Here is a 24,421-nt window from a genome sequence, read left to right on the forward strand (position 1 = left end):
ACACACACAGGCTGATCACATGATCAGAACTACAGGGAAATTGACTTCTTATGTTCATTTCAATTTGTCATAGTTATGACTAAGTAATCATTTGGGCTTTTTATTTTCATATTTATTCTGGAAACCGTGATATATATTGATGAATATAAAGTTCATAAGAACAGCATTTATTAGAGAGAGAATCTTATCAACATTATAAATGTCACTTTTGATCAGTTTAATGTGTTCTTGATTAAAACATTTTATAAATAATAAAGTTTAAATTTTGACTTTTAATGTCACAATTTTGGCTTTGTGAGTCAATATGATATTAAGTAATAATTTGGGCTTTTTATTTCATATTTATTCTGGAAACCGTGATATATATTGATGAATATAAAGATCATAAGAACAGCATTTATTAGAGAATCTTTTGAAACATTATTAATGTCTTTACTGTCACTTTTGATCAGTTCAATGCGTTCTTGATTAATAAAATCATACATTTTTTTACAACTGTCATAATTTTGACAAGTAATTTTTCGAAATAATTTCGGTTTAAATTGACTTGTCATGATTTCAATTTAGTATGTTAATAAATTTGTCGTCATAATTATGACTAAGTAATAAAAAAAATTTTACTTTATTTTTTATAATTTGTTTTAAATTTTGACTGTCAATTTTTACTTGTGTCATAATTTCGGTTTGGTATGTTAATTTCCAATCTTTTTTATGTTAATTTTGACTTTATATGTAATAATTTCGGTTTAAATTTGGACTTTTAATGTCACAATTTTGGCTTTACAAGTCAATATGATATTAGTAATAATTAGGGCTTTTTATTTCATATTTTTCTGGAAACTGATATATATTGATGAATATAAAGATCATAAGAACAGCATTTATTAGAGAGAGAATCTTTTGAAACATTATTAATGTCTTTACTGGCACTTTTGATCAGTGTAATGTGTCCTTGATTAATAAAAGCATTTATTTTTTTGAAAAAAAAATTCAACTGTGTCATAATCATAATTTCGGTTTAAATTGACTTGTCATTATTTCAATTTAGTATGTTAATAAATTTGTCGTCATAATTATGACTAAGTAATACTTTTTTTTACATATTACGTAATAATTTGTTTAAAATTTTGACTGTCAATTTTTACTCATGTCATAATTTTTACTTTATATATTACAATATTGACTGTAATAATTTCAGTTTAAATGTTGACTGTCATAATTTAGTCACAGTTTTGACATTTTAAGTAATAATTTGTGCTTTTTATGTTCATATTTCTGTGGAAACTGATATATTTTATTTCTCAGGATTCTCAGATGAATATAAAGTTCATAAGAACAGCATTTATTAGAAATATAATCTTTTGAAACATTATTAACGTCACTTTTGATCAGTTTAATGTGTCCTTGATGAATGAAAGCGTTAATTATTTTGAAAAATATGTTCATTTAAACTTTGATGTTTTAAGTAATAATTTCTCTTACAAATTATTAATCATAATTTCGGTTTAGTTTGTTCATTACAAATTTTTTTAATGTTAATTTTGCCTTTATATGTAATAACTTTGGTTTAAATTTGGACTTTTAATGTCATAATTTTGGCTAAGTCAATATGACAGTGATCATTTGGGCTTTTTATTTTCATATTTTTCTGGAAACCGTGATATATATTGATGAATATGAAGTTCATAAGAACAGCATTTATTAGAGAGAGAATCTTATCAACATTATAAATGTCACTTTTGATCAGTTTAATGTGTCCTTGAGGAATAAAAGCATTTATTATTTTGAAAAATATGTTCATTTAAACTTTGATGTTTTAAGTAATAATTTCTCTTACAAATTTTTAATCCTAATTTCGGTTTAGCATGTTCATTTTCAATTTTTTTAATGTAAATTTTGACTTTTATGTTATAATTTTGGCTTCTTGAGCAATCATTTGAACTGTCACAATTTTGGCTGTCAATATGACATGAAGTAATAATTTGGGCATATTTGTCTGATGTATATTTTGTTGAATATGAATATGAATATGAAGAGATCAGTGTTTGTGTGAATCTTTCATCAGTGTTTGTGTGAATCTTTCATCAGTGTGTGTGTGAATCTTCATCAGTGTTTGTGTGAATCTTTCATCAGTGTTTGAGTGAATCTTTCATCAGTGTGTGTGTGAATCTTTCATCAGTGTGTGTGTGAATCTTTCATCAGTGTTTGTGTGAATCTTTCATCAGTGTTTGAGTGAATCTTTCATCAGTGTTTGTGTGAATCTTTCATCAGTGTTTGTGTGAATCTTTCATCAGTGTGTGTGTGAATCTTTCATCAGTGTGTGTGTGAATCTTTCATCAGTGTTTGAGTGAATCTTTCATCAGTGTGTGTGTGAATCTTTCATCAGTGTTTGAGTGAATCTTTCATCAGTGTTTGAGTGAATCTTTCATCAGTGTTTGTGTGAATCTTTCATCAGTGTTTGTGTGAATCTTTCATCAGTGTGTGTGTGAATCTTTCATCAGTGTGTGTGTGAATCTTCATCAGTGTTTGTGTGAATCTTTCATCAGTGTTTGAGTGAATCTTTCATCAGTGTGTGTGTGAATCTTTCATCAGTGTTTGTGTGAATCTTTCATCAGTGTTTGTGTGAATCTTCATCAGTGTTTGTGTGAATCTTTCATCAGTGTTTGAGTGAATCTTTCATCAGTGTGTGTGTGAATCTTCATCAGTGTTTGTGTGAATCTTTCATCAGTGTTTGAGTGAATCTTTCATCAGTGTTTGTGTGAATCTTTCATCAGTGTTTGTGTGAATCTTTCATCAGTGTGTGTGTGAATCTTCATCAGTGTTTGTGTGAATCTTTCATCAGTGTTTGAGTGAATCTTTCATCAGTGTGTGTGTGAATCTTCATCAGTGTTTGTGTGAATCTTTCATCAGTGTTTGAGTGAATCTTTCATCAGTGTTTGTGTGAATCTTTCATCAGTGTGTGTGTGAATCTTCATCAGTGTTTGTGTGAATCTTTCATCAGTGTTTGAGTGAATCTTTCATCAGTGTGTGTGTGAATCTTCATCAGTGTTTGTGTGAATCTTTCATCAGTGTTTGTGTGAATCTTTCATCAGTGTGTGTGTGAATCTTCATCAGTGTTTGTGTGAATCTTTCATCAGTGTTTGAGTGAATCTTTCATCAGTGTGTGTGTGAATCTTCATCAGTGTTTGTGTGAATCTTTCATCAGTGTTTGTGTGAATCTTTCATCAGTGTGTGTGTGAATCTTCATCAGTGTTTGTGTGAATCTTTCATCAGTGTTTGAGTGAATCTTTCATCAGTGTGTGTGTGAATCTTCATCAGTGTTTGTGTGAATCTTTCATCAGTGTTTGAGTGAATCTTTCATCAGTGTTTGTGTGAATCTTTCATCAGTGTTTGTGTGAATCTTTCATCAGTGTTTGTGTGAATCTTCATCAGTGTTTGTGTGAATCTTTCATCAGTGTTTGAGTGAATCTTTCATCAGTGTTTGTGTGAATCTTTCATCAGTGTTTGTGTGAATCTTTCATCAGTGTTTGTGTGAATCTTTCATCAGTGTTTGTGTGAATCTTCATCAGTGTTTGTGTGAATCTTTCATCAGTGTTTGAGTGAATCTTTCATCAGTGTTTGTGTGAATCTTCATCAGTGTTTGTGTGAATCTTTCATCAGTGTGTGTGTGAATCTTCATCAGTGTTTGTGTGAATCTTTCATCAGTGTGTGTGTGAATCTTTCATCAGTGTGTGTGTGAATCTTTCATCAGTGTTTGTGTGAATCTTTCATCAGTGTTTGTGTGAATCTTTCATCAGTGTTTGTGTGAATCTTCATCAGTGTTTGTGTGAATCTTTCATCAGTGTTTGTGTGAATCTTTCATCAGTGTTTGTGTGAATCTTTCATCAGTGTTTGTGTGAATCTTTCATCAGTGTGTGTGTGAATCTTTCATCAGTGTGTGTGTGAATCTTCATCAGTGTTTGTGTGAATCTTTCATCAGTGTTTGTGTGAATCTTTCATCAGTGTGTGTGTGAATCTTCATCAGTGTTTGTGTGAATCTTTCATCAGTGTTTGTGTGAATCTTTCATCAGTGTGTGTGTGAATCTTCATCAGTGTTTGTGTGAATCTTTCATCAGTGTTTGTGTGAATCTTCATCAGTGTGTGTGTGAATCTTTCATCAGTGTTTGTGTGAATCTTTCATCAGTGTGTGTGTGAATCTTTCATCAGTGTTTGTGTGAATCTTTCATCAGTGTTTGTGTGAATCTTTCATCAGTGTTTGTGTGAATCTTTCATCAGTGTGTGTGTGAATCTTTCATCAGTGTTTGTGTGAATCTTTCATCAGTGTTTGTGTGAATCTTTCATCAGTGTTTGTGTGAATCTTTCATCAGTGTGTGTGTGAATCTTTCATCAGTGTTTGTGTGAATCTTTCATCAGTGTTTGTGTGAATCTTTCATCAGTGTTTGTGTGTTTGTGTGAATCTTCATCAGTGTTTGTGTGAATCTTTCATCAGTGTTTGTGTGAATCTTTCATCAGTGTTTGTGTGAATCTTTCATCAGTGTGTGTGTGAATCTTTCATCAGTGTTTGTGTGAATCTTTCATCAGTGTTTGTGTGTTTGTGTGAATCTTTCATCAGTGTTTGTGTGAATCTTCATCAGTGTTTGTGTGAATCTTTCATCAGTGTTTGTGTGAATCTTTCATCAGTGTTTGTGTGAATCTTTCATCAGTGTTTGTGTGAATCTTTCATCAGTGTTTGTGTGAATCTTTCATCAGTGTGTGTGTGAATCTTTCATCAGTGTTTGTGTGAATCTTTCATCAGTGTTTGTGTGAATCTTTCATCAGTGTGTGTGTGAATCTTCATCAGTGTTTGTGTGAATCTTTCATCAGTGTTTGTGTGAATCTTTCATCAGTGTTTGTGTGTTTGTGTGAATCTTCATCAGTGTTTGTGTGAATCTTTCATCAGTGTTTGTGTGAATCTTCATCAGTGTTTGTGTGAATCTTCATCAGTGTTTGTGTGAATCTTTCATCAGTGTGTGTGTGAATCTTCATCAGTGTTTGTGTGAATCTTCATCAGTGTTTGTGTGAATCTTTCATCAGTGTGTGTGTGAATCTTTCATCAGTGTTTGTGTGAATCTTCATCAGTGTTTGTGTGAATCTTTCATCAGTGTTTGTGTGAATCTTTCATCAGTGTTTGTGTGAATCTTCATCAGTGTTTGTGTGAATCTTCATCAGTGTTTGTGTGAATCTTTCATCAGTGTTTGTGTGAATCTTTCATCAGTGTTTGTGTGAATCTTTCATCAGTGTTTGTGTGAATCTTCATCAGTGTTTGTGTGAATCTTTCATCAGTGTTTGTGTGAATCTTCATCAGTGTTTGTGTGAATCTTCATCAGTGTTTGTGTGAATCTTTCATCAGTGTTTGTGTGAATCTTTCATCAGTGTTTGTGTGAATCTTTCATCAGTGTGTGTGTGAATCTTTCATCAGTGTGTGTGTGAATCTTTCATCAGTGTTTGTGTGAATCTTTCATCAGTGTTTGTGTGAATCTTCATCAGTGTTTGTGTGAATCTTTCATCAGTGTTTGTGTGAATCTTTCATCAGTGTTTGTGTGTTTGTGTGAATCTTCATCAGTGTTTGTGTGAATCTTTCATCAGTGTTTGTGTGAATCTTTCATCAGTGTTTGTGTGAATCTTTCATCAGTGTTTGTGTGAATCTTTCATCAGTGTTTGTGTGAATCTTTCATCAGTGTTTGTGTGAATCTTTCATCAGTGTTTGTGTGAATCTTTCATCAGTGTTTGTGTGAATCTTTCATCAGTGTTTGTGTGAATCTTTCATCAGTGTTTGTGTGAATCTTTCATCAGTGTTTGTGTGAATGTGTGAATCTTTCATCAGTGTTTGTGTGAATCTGTGAATCTTTCATCAGTGTTTGTGTGAATCTGTGAATCTTTCATCAGTGTTTGTGTGAATCTGTGAATCTTTCATCAGTGTTTGTGTGAATCTTTCATCAGTGTTTGTGTGAATCTTTCATCAGTGTTTGTGTGAATCTTTCATCAGTTTGTGTGAATCTTTCATCAGTGTTTGTGTGAATCTTTCATCAGTGTTTGTGTGAATCTTTCATCAGTGTTTGTGTGAATCTTTCATCAGTTTGTGTGAATCTTTCATCAGTGTTTGTGTGAATCTTGCATCAGTGTTTGTGTGAATCTGTGAATCTTTCATCAGTGTTTGTGTGTTTGTGTGAATCTTTCATCAGTGTTTGTGTTTGTGTGAATCTTTCATCAGTGTTTGTGTGAATCTTCATCAGTGTTTGTGTGAATCTTCATCAGTGTTTGTGTGAATCTTTCATCAGTGTTTGTGTGAATCTTTCATCAGTGTTTGTGTGAATCTTTCATCAGTGTTTGTGTGAATGTGTGAATCTTTCATCAGTGTTTGTGTGAATCTGTGAATCTTTCATCAGTGTTTGTGTGAATCTGTGAATCTTTCATCAGTGTTTGTGTGAATCTGTGAATCTTTCATCAGTGTTTGTGTGAATCTTTCATCAGTGTTTGTGTGAATCTTTCATCAGTGTTTGTGTGAATCTGTGAATCTTTCATCAGTGTTTGTGTGAATCTTTCATCAGTGTTTGTGTGAATCTGTGAATCTTTCATCAGTGTGTGTGTGAATCTGTGAATCTTTCATCAGTGTTTGTGTGAATCTTTCATCAGTTTTTGTGTGAATCTGTGAATCTTTCATCAGTGTTTGCGTGAATCTTTCATCAGTGTTTGTGTGAATCTTTCATCAGTTTTTGTGTGAATCTGTGAATCTTTCATCAGTGTTTGTGTGAATCTGTGAATCTTTCATCAGTGTTTGTGTGAATCTGTGAATCTTTCATCAGTGTTTGTGTGAATCTGTGAATCTTTCATCAGTGTTTGTGTGAATCTTTCATCAGTGTTTGTGTGAATCTTTCGTCAGTGTTTGTGTGAATCTTTCATCAGTGTGTGTGTGAATCTTTCATCAGTGTGTGTGTGAATCTGTGAATCTTTCATCAGTGTGTGTGTGAATCTTTCATCAGTGTGTGTGTGAATCTTTCATCAGTGTGTGTGTGAATCTTTCATCAGTGTGTGTGTGAATCTGTGAATCTTTCATCAGTGTGTGTGTGAATCTTTCATCAGTGTTTGTGTGAATCTTTCATCAGTGTGTGTGTGAATCTTTCATCAGTGTTTGTGTGAATCTGTGAATCTTTCATCAGTGTGTGTGTGAATCTTTCATCAGTGTGTGTGTGAATCTTTCATCAATCTTTCATCAGTGTGTGTGTGAATCTTTCATCAGTGTGTGTGTGAATCTGTGAATCTTTCATCAGTGTTTGTGTGAATCTTTCATCAGTGTGTGTGTGAATCTTTCATCAGTGTTTGTGTGAATCTTTCATCAGTGTTTGTGTGAATCTTTCATCAGTGTGTGTGTGAATCTTTCATCAGTGTTTGTGTGAATCTTTCATCAGTGTTTGTGTGAATCTTTCATCAGTGTGTGTGTGAATCTTTCATCAGTGTGTGTGTGAATCTTTCATCAGTGTGTGTGTGAATCTGTGAATCTTTCATCAGTGTGTGTGTGAATCTTTCATCAGTGTGTGTGTGAATCTTTCATCAGTGTTTGTGTGAATCTTTCATCAGTGTTTGTGTGAATCTTTCATCAGTGTGTGTGTGAATCTTTCGTCAGTGTGTGTGTGAATCTTTCGTCAGTGTTTGTGTGAATCTTTCATCAGTGTGTGTGTGAATCTTTCATCAGTGTTTGTGTGAATCTTTCATCAGTGTTTGTGTGAATCTTTCATCAGTGTTTGTGTGAATCTTTCATCAGTGTGTGTGTGAATCTTTCATCAGTGTTTGTGTGAATCTTTCATCAGTGTTTGTGTTTGTGTGAATCTTTCATCAGTGTGTGTGTGAATCTTTCATCAGTGTGTGTGTGAATCTTTCATCAGTGTGTGTGTGAATCTTTCATCAGTGTGTGTGTGAATCTTTCATCAGTGTTTGTGTGAATCTTTTATCAGTGTTTGTGTGAATCTTTCATCAGTGTGTGTGTGAATCTTTCATCAGTGTTTGTGTGAATCTTTCATCAGTGTTTGTGTGAATCTTTCGTCAGTGTGTGTGTGAATCTTTTATCAGTGTTTGTGTGAATCTTTTATCAGTGTTTGTGTGAATCTTCATCAGTGTTTGTGTGAATCTTTCATCAGTGTGTGTGTGAATCTTCATCAGTGTGTGTGTGAATCTTTCATCAGTGTTTGTGTGAATCTTTCATCAGTGTTTGTGTGAATCTTCATCAGTGTTTGTGTGAATCTTTCATCAGTGTGTGTGTGAATCTTCATCAGTGTTTGTGTGAATCTTTCATCAGTGTGTGTGTGAATCTTTCATCAGTGTTTGTGTGAATCTTCATCAGTGTTTGTGTGAATCTTTCATCAGTGTGTGTGTGAATCTTTCATCAGTGTTTGTGTGAATCTTTTATCAGTGTTTGTGTGAATCTTCATCAGTGTGTGTGTGAATCTTCATCAGTGTTTGTGTGAATCTTTCATCAGTGTTTGTGTGAATCTTTCATCAGTGTTTGTGTGTTTGTGTGAATCTTCATCAGTGTGTGTGTGAATCTTTCATCAGTGTTTGTGTGAATCTTTCATCAGTGTTTGTGTGTTTGTGTGAATCTTCATCAGTGTGTGTGTGAATCTTTCATCAGTGTGTGTGTGAATCTTCATCAGTGTTTGTGTGAATCTTTCATCAGTGTTTGTGTGAATCTTTCATCAGTGTGTGTGTGAATCTTCATCAGTGTTTGAGTGAATCTTTCATCAGTGTTTGTGTGAATCTTTCATCAGTGTGTGTGTGAATCTTCATCAGTGTTTGTGTGAATCTTTCATCAGTGTTTGTGTGAATCTTTCATCAGTGTGTGTGTGAATCTTTCATCAGTGTTTGTGTGAATCTTTCATCAGTGTTTGTGTGAATCTTTCATCAGTGTGTGTGTGAATCTTTCATCAGTGTTTGTGTGAATCTTTCATCAGTGTGTGTGTGAATCTTTCATCAGTGTTTGTGTGAATCTTTCATCAGTGTTTGTGTGAATCTTTCATCAGTGTTTGTGTGAATCTTTCATCAGTGTTTGTGTGAATCTTTCATCAGTGTTTGTGTGAATCTTTCATCAGTGTTTGTGTGAATCTTTCATCAGTGTTTGTGTGAATCTTTCATCAGTGTTTGTGTGAATCTTTCATCAGTGTTTGTGTGAATCTTCATCAGTGTTTGTGTGAATCTTTCATCAGTGTTTGTGTGAATCTTCATCAGTGTTTGTGTGAATCTTCATCAGTGTGTGTGTGAATCTTTCATCAGTGTTTGTGTGAATCTTTCATCAGTGTGTGTGTGAATCTGTGAATCTTTCATCAGCGTTTGTGTGAATCTTTCATCAGTGTTTGTGTGAATCTTTCATCAGTGTTTGTGTGAATCTTTCATCAGTGTTTGTGTGAATCTTTCATCAGTGTTTGTGTGAATCTTTCATCAGTGTTTGTGTGAATCTTTCATCAGTGTTTGTGTGAATCTTTCATCAGTGTTTGTGTGAATCTTTCATCAGTGTGTGTGTGAATCTGTGAATCTTTCATCAGCGTTTGTGTGAATCTTTCATCAGTGTTTGTGTGAATCTTTCATCAGTGTTTGTGTGAATCTTTCATCAGTGTTTGTGTGAATCTTTCATCAGTGTGTGTGTGAATCTGTGAATCTTTCATCAGTGTGTGTGTGAATCTTTCATCAGTGTTTGTGTGAATCTTTCATCAGTGTTTGTGTGAATCTTTCATCAGTGTTTGTGTGAATCTTTCATCAGTGTGTGTGTGAATCTTTCATCAGTGTGTGTGTGAATCTTTCATCAGTGTTTGTGTGAATCTTTTATCAGTGTTTGTGTGAATCTTTCATCAGTGTTTGTGTGAATCTTTCATCAGTGTTTGTGTGAATCTTTCATCAGTGTGTGTGTGAATCTTCATCAGTGTTTGTGTGAATCTTTCATCAGTGTTTGTGTGAATCTTCATCAGTGTTTGTGTGAATCTTTCATCAGTGTTTGTGTGAATCTTCATCAGTGTTTGTGTGAATCTTTCATCAGTGTTTGTGTGAATCTTCATCAGTGTTTGTGTGAATCTTTCATCAGTGTGTGTGTGAATCTTTCATCAGTGTTTGTGTGAATCTTCATCAGTGTTTGTGTGAATCTTCATCAGTGTTTGAGTGAATCTTTCATCAGTGTTTGTGTGAATCTTCATCAGTGTTTGTGTGAATCTTTCATCAGTGTTTGTGTGAATCTTTCATCAGTGTTTGTGTGAATCTTCATCAGTGTTTGAGTGAATCTTTCATCAGTGTTTGTGTGAATCTTCATCAGTGTTTGTGTGAATCTTCATCAGTGTTTGTGTGAATCTTTCATCAGTGTTTGTGTGAATCTTTCATCAGTGTTTGTGTGAATCTTCATCAGTGTTTGTGTGAATCTTCATCAGTGTGTGTGTGAATCTTTCATCAGTGTTTGTGTGAATCTTTCATCAGTGTTTGTGTGAATCTTCATCAGTGTTTGTGTGAATCTTTCATCAGTGTTTGTGTGAATCTTCATCAGTGTTTGTGTGAATCTTTCATCAGTGTTTGTGTGAATCTTTCATCAGTGTTTGTGTGAATCTTCATCAGTGTTTGTGTGAATCTTTCATCAGTGTTTGTGTGAATCTTTCATCAGTGTTTGAGTGAATCTTTCATCAGTGTTTGAGTGAATCTTTCATCAGTGTTTGTGTGTTTGTGTGAATCTTCATCAGTGTTTGTGTGAATCTTTCATCAGTGTTTGTGTGTTTGTGTGAATCTTTCATCAGTGTTTGTGTGTTTGTGTGAATCTTCAGTGTTTGTGTGAATCTTTCATCAGTGTGTGTGTGAATCTTTCATCAGTGTGTGTGTGAATCTTTCATCAGTGTTTGTGTGAATCTTTCATCAGTGTTTGTGTGTTTGTGTGAATCTTCATCAGTGTTTGTGTGAATCTTTCATCAGTGTGTGTGTGAATCTTTCATCAGTGTGTGTGTGAATCTTTCATCAGTGTTTGTGTGAATCTTTCATCAGTGTTTGTGTGTTTGTGTGAATCTTCATCAGTGTTTGTGTGAATCTTTCATCAGTGTGTGTGTGAATCTTTCATCAGTGTGTGTGTGAATCTTTCATCAGTGTTTGTGTGAATCTTTCATCAGTGTTTGTGTGTTTGTGTGAATCTTCATCAGTGTTTGTGTGAATCTTTCATCAGTGTGTGTGTGAATCTTTCATCAGTGTTTGAGTGAATCTTTCATCAGTGTTTGAGTGAATCTTCATCAGTGTTTGAGTGAATCTTCATCAGTGTTTGTGTGAATCTTCATCAGTGTTTGTGTGAATCTTTCATCAGTGTTTGTGTGAATCTTTCATCAGTGTTTGTGTGAATCTTTCATCAGTGTTTGTGTGAATCTTTCATCAGTGTTTGTGTGTGTGTGTGAATCTTTCATCAGTGTTTGTGTGAATCTTTCATCAGTGTTTGAGTGAATCTTTCATCAGTGTTTGTGTGAATCTTTCATCAGTGTTTGTGTGAATCTTCATCAGTGTGTGTGTGAATCTTTCATCAGTGTTTGTGTGAATCTTTCATCAGTGTGTGTGTGAATCTTTCATCAGTGTTTGTGTGAATCTTTCATCAGTGTTTGTGTGAATCTTTCATCAGTGTTTGTGTGAATCTTTCATCAGTGTGTGTGTGAATCTTTCATCAGTGTTTGTGTGAATCTTTCATCAGTGTTTGTGTGAATCTTTCATCAGTGTTTGTGTGAATCTTTCATCAGTGTGTGTGTGAATCTTTCATCAGTGTTTGTGTGAATCTTTCATCAGTGTTTGTGTGAATCTTTCATCAGTGTTTGTGTGTTTGTGTGAATCTTCATCAGTGTTTGTGTGAATCTTTCATCAGTGTTTGTGTGAATCTTTCATCAGTGTTTGTGTGAATCTTTCATCAGTGTGTGTGTGAATCTTTCATCAGTGTTTGTGTGAATCTTTCATCAGTGTTTGTGTGTTTGTGTGAATCTTTCATCAGTGTTTGTGTGAATCTTCATCAGTGTTTGTGTGAATCTTTCATCAGTGTTTGTGTGAATCTTTCATCAGTGTTTGTGTGAATCTTTCATCAGTGTTTGTGTGAATCTTTCATCAGTGTTTGTGTGAATCTTTCATCAGTGTGTGTGTGAATCTTTCATCAGTGTTTGTGTGAATCTTTCATCAGTGTTTGTGTGAATCTTTCATCAGTGTGTGTGTGAATCTTCATCAGTGTTTGTGTGAATCTTTCATCAGTGTTTGTGTGAATCTTTCATCAGTGTTTGTGTGTTTGTGTGAATCTTCATCAGTGTTTGTGTGAATCTTTCATCAGTGTTTGTGTGAATCTTCATCAGTGTTTGTGTGAATCTTCATCAGTGTTTGTGTGAATCTTTCATCAGTGTGTGTGTGAATCTTCATCAGTGTTTGTGTGAATCTTCATCAGTGTTTGTGTGAATCTTTCATCAGTGTGTGTGTGAATCTTTCATCAGTGTTTGTGTGAATCTTCATCAGTGTTTGTGTGAATCTTTCATCAGTGTTTGTGTGAATCTTTCATCAGTGTTTGTGTGAATCTTCATCAGTGTTTGTGTGAATCTTCATCAGTGTTTGTGTGAATCTTTCATCAGTGTTTGTGTGAATCTTTCATCAGTGTTTGTGTGAATCTTTCATCAGTGTTTGTGTGAATCTTCATCAGTGTTTGTGTGAATCTTTCATCAGTGTTTGTGTGAATCTTCATCAGTGTTTGTGTGAATCTTCATCAGTGTTTGTGTGAATCTTTCATCAGTGTTTGTGTGAATCTTTCATCAGTGTTTGTGTGAATCTTTCATCAGTGTGTGTGTGAATCTTTCATCAGTGTGTGTGTGAATCTTTCATCAGTGTTTGTGTGAATCTTTCATCAGTGTTTGTGTGAATCTTCATCAGTGTTTGTGTGAATCTTTCATCAGTGTTTGTGTGAATCTTTCATCAGTGTTTGTGTGTTTGTGTGAATCTTCATCAGTGTTTGTGTGAATCTTTCATCAGTGTTTGTGTGAATCTTTCATCAGTGTTTGTGTGAATCTTTCATCAGTGTTTGTGTGAATCTTTCATCAGTGTTTGTGTGAATCTTTCATCAGTGTTTGTGTGAATCTTTCATCAGTGTTTGTGTGAATCTTTCATCAGTGTTTGTGTGAATCTTTCATCAGTGTTTGTGTGAATCTTTCATCAGTGTTTGTGTGAATCTTTCATCAGTGTTTGTGTGAATGTGTGAATCTTTCATCAGTGTTTGTGTGAATCTGTGAATCTTTCATCAGTGTTTGTGTGAATCTGTGAATCTTTCATCAGTGTTTGTGTGAATCTGTGAATCTTTCATCAGTGTTTGTGTGAATCTTTCATCAGTGTTTGTGTGAATCTTTCATCAGTGTTTGTGTGAATCTTTCATCAGTTTGTGTGAATCTTTCATCAGTGTTTGTGTGAATCTTTCATCAGTGTTTGTGTGAATCTTTCATCAGTGTTTGTGTGAATCTTTCATCAGTTTGTGTGAATCTTTCATCAGTGTTTGTGTGAATCTTGCATCAGTGTTTGTGTGAATCTGTGAATCTTTCATCAGTGTTTGTGTGTTTGTGTGAATCTTTCATCAGTGTTTGTGTTTGTGTGAATCTTTCATCAGTGTTTGTGTGAATCTTCATCAGTGTTTGTGTGAATCTTCATCAGTGTTTGTGTGAATCTTTCATCAGTGTTTGTGTGAATCTTTCATCAGTGTTTGTGTGAATCTTTCATCAGTGTTTGTGTGAATCTGTGAATCTTTCATCAGTGTTTGTGTGAATCTGTGAATCTTTCATCAGTGTTTGTGTGAATCTTCATCAGTGTTTGTGTGAATCTGTGAATCTTTCATCAGTGTTTGTGTGAATCTTTCATCAGTGTTTGTGTGAATCTTTCATCAGTGTTTGTGTGAATCTGTGAATCTTTCATCAGTGTTTGTGTGAATCTTTCATCAGTGTTTGTGTGAATCTGTGAATCTTTCATCAGTGTGTGTGTGAATCTGTGAATCTTTCATCAGTGTTTGTGTGAATCTTTCATCAGTTTTTGTGTGAATCTGTGAATCTTTCATCAGTGTTTGCGTGAATCTTTCATCAGTGTTTGTGTGAATCTTTCATCAGTTTTTGTGTGAATCTGTGAATCTTTCATCAGTGTTTGTGTGAATCTGTGAATCTTTCATCAGTGTTTGTGTGAATCTGTGAATCTTTCATCAGTGTTTGTGTGAATCTGTGAATCTTTCATCAGTGTTTGTGTGAATCTTTCATCAGTGTTTGTGTGAATCTTTCGTCAGTGTTTGTGTGAATCTTTCATCAGTGTGTGTGTGAATCTTTCATCAGTGTGTGTGTGAATCTGTGAATCTTTCATCAGTGTGTGTGTGAATCTTTCATCAGTGTGTGTGTGAATCTTTCATCAGTGTGTGTGTGAATCTTTCATCAGTGTGTGTGTGAATCTGTGAATCTTTCATCAGTGTGTGTGTGAATCTTTCATCAGTGTTTGTGTGAATCTTTCATCAGTGTGTGTGTGAATCTTTCATCAGTGTTTGTGTGAATCTGTGAATCTTTCATCAGTGTGTGTGTGAATCTTTCATCAGTGTGTGTGTGAATCTTTCATCAATCTTTCATCAGTGTGTGTGTGAATCTTTCATCAGTGTGTGTGTGAATCTGTGAATCTTTCATCAGTGTTTGTGTGAATCTTTCATCAGTGTGTGTGTGAATCTTTCATCAGTGTTTGTGTGAATCTTTCATCAGTGTTTGTGTGAATCTTTCATCAGTGTGTGTGTGAATCTTTCATCAGTGTTTGTGTGAATCTTTCATCAGTGTTTGTGTGAATCTTTCATCAGTGTGTGTGTGAATCTTTCATCAGTGTGTGTGTGAATCTTTCATCAGTGTGTGTGTGAATCTGTGAATCTTTCATCAGTGTGTGTGTGAATCTTTCATCAGTGTGTGTGTGAATCTTTCATCAGTGTTTGTGTGAATCTTTCATCAGTGTTTGTGTGAATCTTTCATCAGTGTGTGTGTGAATCTTTCGTCAGTGTGTGTGTGAATCTTTCGTCAGTGTTTGTGTGAATCTTTCATCAGTGTGTGTGTGAATCTTTCATCAGTGTTTGTGTGAATCTTTCATCAGTGTTTGTGTGAATCTTTCATCAGTGTTTGTGTGAATCTTTCATCAGTGTGTGTGTGAATCTTTCATCAGTGTTTGTGTGAATCTTTCATCAGTGTTTGTGTTTGTGTGAATCTTTCATCAGTGTGTGTGTGAATCTTTCATCAGTGTGTGTGTGAATCTTTCATCAGTGTGTGTGTGAATCTTTCATCAGTGTGTGTGTGAATCTTTCATCAGTGTTTGTGTGAATCTTTTATCAGTGTTTGTGTGAATCTTTCATCAGTGTGTGTGTGAATCTTTCATCAGTGTTTGTGTGAATCTTTCATCAGTGTTTGTGTGAATCTTTCGTCAGTGTGTGTGTGAATCTTTTATCAGTGTTTGTGTGAATCTTCATCAGTGTTTGTGTGAATCTTTCATCAGTGTGTGTGTGAATCTTCATCAGTGTGTGTGTGAATCTTTCATCAGTGTTTGTGTGAATCTTTCATCAGTGTTTGTGTGAATCTTCATCAGTGTTTGTGTGAATCTTTCATCAGTGTGTGTGTGAATCTTCATCAGTGTTTGTGTGAATCTTTCATCAGTGTGTGTGTGAATCTTTCATCAGTGTTTGTGTGAATCTTCATCAGTGTTTGTGTGAATCTTTCATCAGTGTGTGTGTGAATCTTTCATCAGTGTTTGTGTGAATCTTTTATCAGTGTTTGTGTGAATCTTCATCAGTGTGTGTGTGAATCTTCATCAGTGTTTGTGTGAATCTTTCATCAGTGTTTGTGTGAATCTTTCATCAGTGTTTGTGTGTTTGTGTGAATCTTCATCAGTGTGTGTGTGAATCTTTCATCAGTGTTTGTGTGAATCTTTCATCAGTGTTTGTGTGTTTGTGTGAATCTTCATCAGTGTGTGTGTGAATCTTTCATCAGTGTGTGTGTGAATCTTCATCAGTGTTTGTGTGAATCTTTCATCAGTGTTTGTGTGAATCTTTCATCAGTGTGTGTGTGAATCTTCATCAGTGTTTGAGTGAATCTTTCATCAGTGTTTGTGTGAATCTTTCATCAGTGTGTGTGTGAATCTTCATCAGTGTTTGTGTGAATCTTTCATCAGTGTTTGTGTGAATCTTTCATCAGTGTGTGTGTGAATCTTTCATCAGTGTTTGTGTGAATCTTTCATCAGTGTTTGTGTGAATCTTTCATCAGTGTGTGTGTGAATCTTTCATCAGTGTTTGTGTGAATCTTTCATCAGTGTGTGTGTGAATCTTTCATCAGTGTTTGTGTGAATCTTTCATCAGTGTTTGTGTGAATCTTTCATCAGTGTTTGTGTGAATCTTTCATCAGTGTTTGTGTGAATCTTTCATCAGTGTTTGTGTGAATCTTTCATCAGTGTTTGTGTGAATCTTTCATCAGTGTTTGTGTGAATCTTTCATCAGTGTTTGTGTGAATCTTTCATCAGTGTTTGTGTGAATCTTCATCAGTGTTTGTGTGAATCTTTCATCAGTGTTTGTGTGAATCTTCATCAGTGTTTGTGTGAATCTTCATCAGTGTGTGTGTGAATCTTTCATCAGTGTTTGTGTGAATCTTTCATCAGTGTGTGTGTGAATCTGTGAATCTTTCATCAGCGTTTGTGTGAATCTTTCATCAGTGTTTGTGTGAATCTTTCATCAGTGTTTGTGTGAATCTTTCATCAGTGTTTGTGTGAATCTTTCATCAGTGTTTGTGTGAATCTTTCATCAGTGTTTGTGTGAATCTTTCATCAGTGTTTGTGTGAATCTTTCATCAGTGTTTGTGTGAATCTTTCATCAGTGTGTGTGTGAATCTGTGAATCTTTCATCAGCGTTTGTGTGAATCTTTCATCAGTGTTTGTGTGAATCTTTCATCAGTGTTTGTGTGAATCTTTCATCAGTGTTTGTGTGAATCTTTCATCAGTGTGTGTGTGAATCTGTGAATCTTTCATCAGTGTGTGTGTGAATCTTTCATCAGTGTTTGTGTGAATCTTTCATCAGTGTTTGTGTGAATCTTTCATCAGTGTTTGTGTGAATCTTTCATCAGTGTGTGTGTGAATCTTTCATCAGTGTGTGTGTGAATCTTTCATCAGTGTTTGTGTGAATCTTTTATCAGTGTTTGTGTGAATCTTTCATCAGTGTTTGTGTGAATCTTTCATCAGTGTTTGTGTGAATCTTTCATCAGTGTGTGTGTGAATCTTCATCAGTGTTTGTGTGAATCTTTCATCAGTGTTTGTGTGAATCTTCATCAGTGTTTGTGTGAATCTTTCATCAGTGTTTGTGTGAATCTTCATCAGTGTTTGTGTGAATCTTTCATCAGTGTTTGTGTGAATCTTCATCAGTGTTTGTGTGAATCTTTCATCAGTGTGTGTGTGAATCTTTCATCAGTGTTTGTGTGAATCTTCATCAGTGTTTGTGTGAATCTTCATCAGTGTTTGAGTGAATCTTTCATCAGTGTTTGTGTGAATCTTCATCAGTGTTTGTGTGAATCTTTCATCAGTGTTTGTGTGAATCTTTCATCAGTGTTTGTGTGAATCTTCATCAGTGTTTGAGTGAATCTTTCATCAGTGTTTGTGTGAATCTTCATCAGTGTTTGTGTGAATCTTCATCAGTGTTTGTGTGAATCTTTCATCAGTGTTTGTGTGAATCTTTCATCAGTGTTTGTGTGAATCTTCATCAGTGTTTGTGTGAATCTTCATCAGTGTGTGTGTGAATCTTTCATCAGTGTTTGTGTGAATCTTTCATCAGTGTTTGTGTGAATCTTCATCAGTGTTTGTGTGAATCTTTCATCAGTGTTTGTGTGAATCTTCATCAGTGTTTGTGTGAATCTTTCATCAGTGTTTGTGTGAATCTTTCATCAGTGTTTGTGTGAATCTTCATCAGTGTTTGTGTGAATCTTTCATCAGTGTTTGTGTGAATCTTTCATCAGTGTTTGAGTGAATCTTTCATCAGTGTTTGAGTGAATCTTTCATCAGTGTTTGTGTGTTTGTGTGAATCTTCATCAGTGTTTGTGTGAATCTTTCATCAGTGTTTGTGTGTTTGTGTGAATCTTTCATCAGTGTTTGTGTGTTTGTGTGAATCTTCAGTGTTTGTGTGAATCTTTCATCAGTGTGTGTGTGAATCTTTCATCAGTGTGTGTGTGAATCTTTCATCAGTGTTTGTGTGAATCTTTCATCAGTGTTTGTGTGTTTGTGTGAATCTTCATCAGTGTTTGTGTGAATCTTTCATCAGTGTGTGTGTGAATCTTTCATCAGTGTGTGTGTGAATCTTTCATCAGTGTTTGTGTGAATCTTTCATCAGTGTTTGTGTGTTTGTGTGAATCTTCATCAGTGTTTGTGTGAATCTTTCATCAGTGTGTGTGTGAATCTTTCATCAGTGTGTGTGTGAATCTTTCATCAGTGTTTGTGTGAATCTTTCATCAGTGTTTGTGTGTTTGTGTGAATCTTCATCAGTGTTTGTGTGAATCTTTCATCAGTGTGTGTGTGAATCTTTCATCAGTGTTTGAGTGAATCTTTCATCAGTGTTTGAGTGAATCTTCATCAGTGTTTGAGTGAATCTTCATCAGTGTTTGTGTGAATCTTCATCAGTGTTTGTGTGAATCTTTCATCAGTGTTTGTGTGAATCTTTCATCAGTGTTTGTGTGAATCTTTCATCAGTGTTTGTGTGAATCTTTCATCAGTGTTTGTGTGTGTGTGTGAATCTTTCATCAGTGTTTGTGTGAATCTTTCATCAGTGTTTGAGTGAATCTTTCATCAGTGTTTGTGTGAATCTTTCATCAGTGTTTGTGTGAATCTTCATCAGTGTTTGTGTGTGTGTGTGTGTGAATCTTTCATCAGTGTTTGTGTGAATCTTCATCAGTGTTTGTGTGTGTGTGTGAATCTTTCATCAGTGTTTGTGTGAATCTTTCATCAGTGTTTGAGTGAATCTTTCATCAGTGTGTGTGTGAATCTTTCATCAGTGTTTGTGTGAATCTTTCATCAGTGTTTGTGTGAATCTTTCATCAGTGTGTGTGTGAATCTTTCATCAGTGTTTGTGTGAATCTTTCATCAGTGTTTGTGTGAATCTTTCATCAGTGTTTGTGTGAATCTTTCATCAGTGTTTGTGTGAATCTTTCATCAGTGTGTGTGTGTGAATCTTTCATCAGTGTTTGTGTGAATCTTTCATCAGTGTTTGTGTGAATCTTTCATCAGTGTTTGTGTGAATCTTTCATCAGTGTGTGTGTGAATCTTTCATCAGTGTTTGTGTGAATCTTTCATCAGTGTTTGTGTGAATCTTTCATCAGTGTTTGTGTGTTTGTGTGAATCTTCATCAGTGTGTGTGTGAATCTTTCATCAGTGTGTGTGTGAATCTTTCATCAGTGTTTGTGTGAATCTTTCATCAGTGTTTGTGTGAATCTTTCATCAGTGTTTGTGTGAATCTTTCATCAGTGTTTGTGTGAATCTTTCATCAGTGTTTGTGTGAATCTTTCATCAGTGTTTGTGTGAATCTTTCATCAGTGTGTGTGTGAATCTTTCATCAGTGTTTGTGTGAATCTTTCATCAGTGTTTGTGTGAATCTTTCATCAGTGTTTGTGTGAATCTTCATCAGTGTTTGTTTGAATCTTTCATCAGTGTTTGTGTGAATCTTTCATCAGTGTTTGTGTGAATCTGTGAATCTTTCATCAGTGTTTGTGTGAATCTTCATCAGTGTTTGTGTGAATCTTTCATCAGTGTGTGTGTGAATCTTCATCAGTGTTTGTGTGAATCTTTCATCAGTGTGTGTGTGAATCTTCATCAGTGTTTGTGTGAATCTTCATCAGTGTTTGTGTGAATCTTTCATCAGTGTTTGTGTGAATCTTCATCAGTGTTTGTGTGAATCTTTCAACAGTGTGTGTGTGTGAATCTTTCATCAGTGTGTGTGTGAATCTTTCATCAGTGTTTGTGTGAATCTTTCATCAGTGTTTGAGTGAATCTTTCATCAGTGTTTGTGTGAATCTTTCATCAGTGTTTGTGTGAATCTTTCATCAGTGTTTGTGTGAATCTTTCATCAGTGTTTGTGTGAATCTTTCATCAGTGTTTGTGTGAATCTTTCATCAGTGTGTGTGTGAATCTTCATCAGTGTTTGTGTGAATCTTTCATCAGTGTTTGTGTGAATCTTTCATCAGTGTTTGTGTGAATCTTTCATCAGTGTTTGTGTGAATCTTCATCAGTGTTTGTGTGAATCTTTCATCAGTGTTTGTGTGAATCTTCATCAGTGTTTGTGTGAATCTTTCATCAGTGTTTGTGTGAATCTTTCATCAGTGTTTGTGTGAATCTTCATCAGTGTTTGTGTGAATCTTCATCAGTGTGTGTGTGAATCTTTCATCAGTGTTTGTGTGAATCTTTCATCAGTGTTTGTGTGAATCTTTCATCAGTGTTTGTGTGAATCTTCATCAGTGTTTGTGTGAATCTTTCATCAGTGTTTGTGTGAATCTTCATCAGTGTTTGTGTGAATCTTTCATCAGTGTTTGTGTGAATCTTTCATCAGTGTTTGTGTGAATCTTCATCAGTGTTTGTGTGAATCTTTCATCAGTGTTTGTGTGAATCTTTCATCAGTGTTTGTGTGAATCTTTCATCAGTGTTTGTGTGAATCTTCATCAGTGTTTGTGTGAATCTTTCATCAGTGTTTGTGTGAATCTTTCATCAGTGTTTGTGTGAATCTTTCATCAGTGTTTGAGTGAATCTTTCATCAGTGTTTGTGTGAATCTTTCATCAGTGTGTGTGTGAATCTTTCATCAGTGTTTGTGTGAATCTTCATCAGTGTTTGTGTGAATCTTCATCAGTGTTTGTGTGAATCTTCATCAGTGTTTGTGTGAATCTTCATCAGTGTTTGTGTGAATCTTTCATCAGTGTTTGTGTGAATCTTCATCAGTGTTTGTGTGAATCTTTCATCAGTGTTTGTGTGAATCTTCATCAGTGTTTGTGTGAATCTTCATCAGTGTTTGTGTGAATCTTTCATCAGTGTTTGTGTGAATCTTTCATCAGTGTTTGTGTGAATCTTTCATCAGTGTTTGTGTGAATCTTTCATCAGTGTTTGTGTGAATCTTCATCAGTGTTTGTGTGAATCTTTCATCAGTGTGTGTGTGAATCTTCATCAGTGTTTGTGTGAATCTTTCATCAGTGTGTGTGTGAATCTTCATCAGTGTTTGTGTGAATCTTTCATCAGTGTTTGTGTGAATCTTTCATCAGTGTTTGTGTGAATCTTTCATCAGTGTTTGTGTGAATCTTTCATCAGTGTTTGTGTGAATCTTTCATCAGTGTTTGTGTGAATCTTTCATCAGTGTTTGTGTGAATCTTTCATCAGTGTTTGTGTGAATCTTCATCAGTGTTTGTGTGAATCTTTCATCAGTGTGTGTGTGAATCTTTCATCAGTGTTTGTGTGAATCTTTCATCAGTGTGTGTGTGAATCTTCATCAGTGTTTGTGTGAATCTTCATCAGTGTTTGTGTGAATCTTTCATCAGTGTTTGTGTGAATCTTTCATCAGTGTTTGTGTGAATCTTCATCAGTGTTTGTGTGAATCTTTCATCAGTGTTTGTGTGAATCTTTCATCAGTGTTTGTGTGAATCTTCATCAGTGTTTGTGTGAATCTTTCATCAGTGTTTGTGTGAATCTTTCATCAGTGTTTGTGTGAATCTTTCATCAGTGTTTGTGTGAATCTTCATCAGTGTTTGTGTGAATCTTTCATCAGTGTGTGTGTGAATCTTTCATCAGTGTTTGTGTGAATCTTTCATCAGTGTGTGTGTGAATCTTCATCAGTGTTTGTGTGAATCTTCATCAGTGTTTGTGTGAATCTTTCATCAGTGTTTGTGTGAATCTTTCATCAGTGTTTGTGTGAATCTTCATCAGTGTTTGTGTGAATCTTTCATCAGTGTTTGTGTGAATCTTTCATCAGTGTTTGTGTGAATCTTCATCAGTGTTTGTGTGAATCTTTCATCAGTGTTTGTGTGAATCTTTCATCAGTGTTTGTGTGAATCTTTCATCAGTGTTTGTGTGAATCTTCATCAGTGTTTGTGTGAATCTTTCATCAGTGTTTGTGTGAATCTTTCATCAGTGTTTGTGTGAATCTTTCATCAGTGTTTGAGTGAATCTTTCATCAGTGTTTGTGTGAATCTTCATCAGTGTTTGTGTGAATCTTCATCAGTGTTTGTGTGAATCTTTCATCAGTGTTTGTGTGAATCTTTCATCAGTGTGTGTGTGAATCTTCATCAGTGTTTGTGTGAATCTTCATCAGTGTTTGTGTGAATCTTCATCAGTGTTTGTGTGAATCTTCATCAGTGTTTATGTTAATCTTTCATCAGTGTTTGTGTGAATCTTCATCAGTGTTTGTGTGAATCTTCATCAGTGTTTGTGTGAATCTTTCATCAGTGTTTGTGTGAATCTTTCATCAGTGTGTGTGTGAATCTTCATCAGTGTTTGTGTGAATCTTTCATCAGTGTTTGTGTGAATCTTTCATCAGTGTGTGTGTGAATCTTCATCAGTGTTTGAGTGAATCTTTCATCAGTGTTTGAGTGAATCTTTCATCAGTGTGTGTGTGAATCTTTCATCAGTGTTTGTGTGAATCTTTCATCAGTGTTTGAGTGAATCTTTCATCAGTGTTTGTGTGAATCTTTCATCAGTGTTTGTGTGAATCTTCATCAGTGTTTGTGTGAATCTTCATCAGTGTTTGTGTGAATCTTTCATCAGTGTGTGTGTGAATCTTCATCAGTGTTTGTGTGAATCTTCATCAGTGTTTGTGTGAATCTTTCATCAGTGTTTGTGTGAATCTTTCATCAGTGTTTGTGTGAATCTTTCATCAGTGTTTGTGTGAATCTTCATCAGTGTTTGTGTGAATCTTTCATCAGTGTTTGTGTGAATCTTCATCAGTGTTTGTGTGAATCTGTGAATCTTTCATCAGTGTTTGTGTGAATCTTTCATCAGTGTTTGTGTGAATCTTTCATCAGTGTTTGTGTGAATCTTTCATCAGTGTTTGTGTGAATCTTCATCAGTGTTTGTGTGAATCTTCATCAGTGTTTGTGTGAATCTTCATCAGTGTTTGTGTGAATCTTTCATCAGTGTTTGTGTGAATCTTTCATCAGTGTTTGTGTGAATCTTTCATCAGTGTTTGTGTGAATCTTTCATCAGTGTTTGTGTGAATCTTCATCAGTGTGTGTGTGAATCTTCATCAGTGTGTGTGTCTCATCACCTGATCTCGGGACGTCTCCTCCACGATCACAGCGTCCGCGGGCCGGTCAGGAAGAGCAGCCGTGACCTGAAACACACAGGAAGTGATGAGTGTGTGTGACAGGAAGTAGCGGGCGTTCGTGAGCGTGACGTGTCATATTCACCACGGCCTTCTGGGACGTCCTCTTCCCCCCGAACCCTCCAGCGCCCACAACGAACAACGAGAACTGATTAAAGCACAGCAGCTCTCCTCCGCTGTACGTGTGGACTGAAACACACACACACACACGCTGTGGTGATGAACTGAAATGCTCAGTGATTGGTTAGTTCTGATGTGATGACCTCACCATCCAGCAGGACCACCATCCCTGACCCTTTGTCCAGGACATCGGCGACCTTGGCCCGAGAGGTCAGCGTCCCTGCAGAGAGAGAGGTCAGCACACATGACCCGAGGGTGTGGTCAGCACGTGTGTGTGTGTGTGTGTGTGTGTGTGCGCTGAGGTCACCTGATGTGGGCAGCGGTTTGAACAGCTCCAGATATTGCTCTCCGTGCAGCAGCTGAAACACACACACAGATCACACACAGGAAGCGCACACACACACACACTCACAAACTCACACATGTTGGGTTTTCATGTTTTATGGGGACATTCCATAGGCGTAATGGTTTTTATACTGTATAAACTGTATTTTCTATCCCCTTACACTGCCCCTGCCCCTAAACCTAACCCAACACACACACACACACACACACACACACACACACACCCTGGTGAAGTCGATGTCCAGTCCGGGGACGCCGCTGAGGCCGCTGATGGCGCTCTGGGCCGCGATCACGCCGAATGTGGGCAGAACGCAGAACTCCGGATGGCCTTCGTACAGGAAGTGCAGGTGATCCGCGTCCCGGGTGGACATTCCCACGCCCAGAGCGTACAGGATACAGCTCATGTGTGTGTAGGAGAAGCTCATCTCTGGCAGCGTCTGACCCACGGCCGCAGACTGACACAAACACACACACACATCACTGGACTACACCATCACTGTCAGATTATGAACTCAACACATGTTCTTTACAATAATATATTAATATTCTGTGTAATCTTCTGCTGTCCTGTATAACGTATACATCACCAATAA

At 35.9% G+C, this 24,421-nt stretch overlaps 1 protein-coding gene across 1 annotated transcript in view; it reads right to left on the reverse strand.

Annotated features, from left to right (window-relative positions):
• The window catches only part of hsd17b4 (hydroxysteroid (17-beta) dehydrogenase 4), a 43,924-nt gene that overhangs the window by 5,025 nt on the left and 14,478 nt on the right, over positions 1-24,421 (reverse strand). The window contains exons 13-17 of the mRNA XM_079827544.1: positions 24,053-24,283; positions 23,791-23,842; positions 23,632-23,703; positions 23,449-23,552; positions 23,307-23,372 (exon numbers count right to left, since the gene is read on the reverse strand). Coding sequence (XP_079683670.1) covers positions 23,307-23,372; positions 23,449-23,552; positions 23,632-23,703; positions 23,791-23,842; positions 24,053-24,283 — 525 coding nt within the window. The remainder of the gene's footprint in view (positions 1-23,306; positions 23,373-23,448; positions 23,553-23,631; positions 23,704-23,790; positions 23,843-24,052; positions 24,284-24,421) is intronic.

Source organism: Gobio gobio (assembly GCF_949357685.1).
Source record: "Gobio gobio genome assembly, chromosome: 10".
Classification (NCBI taxonomy): domain Eukaryota; kingdom Metazoa; phylum Chordata; class Actinopteri; order Cypriniformes; family Gobionidae; genus Gobio; species Gobio gobio.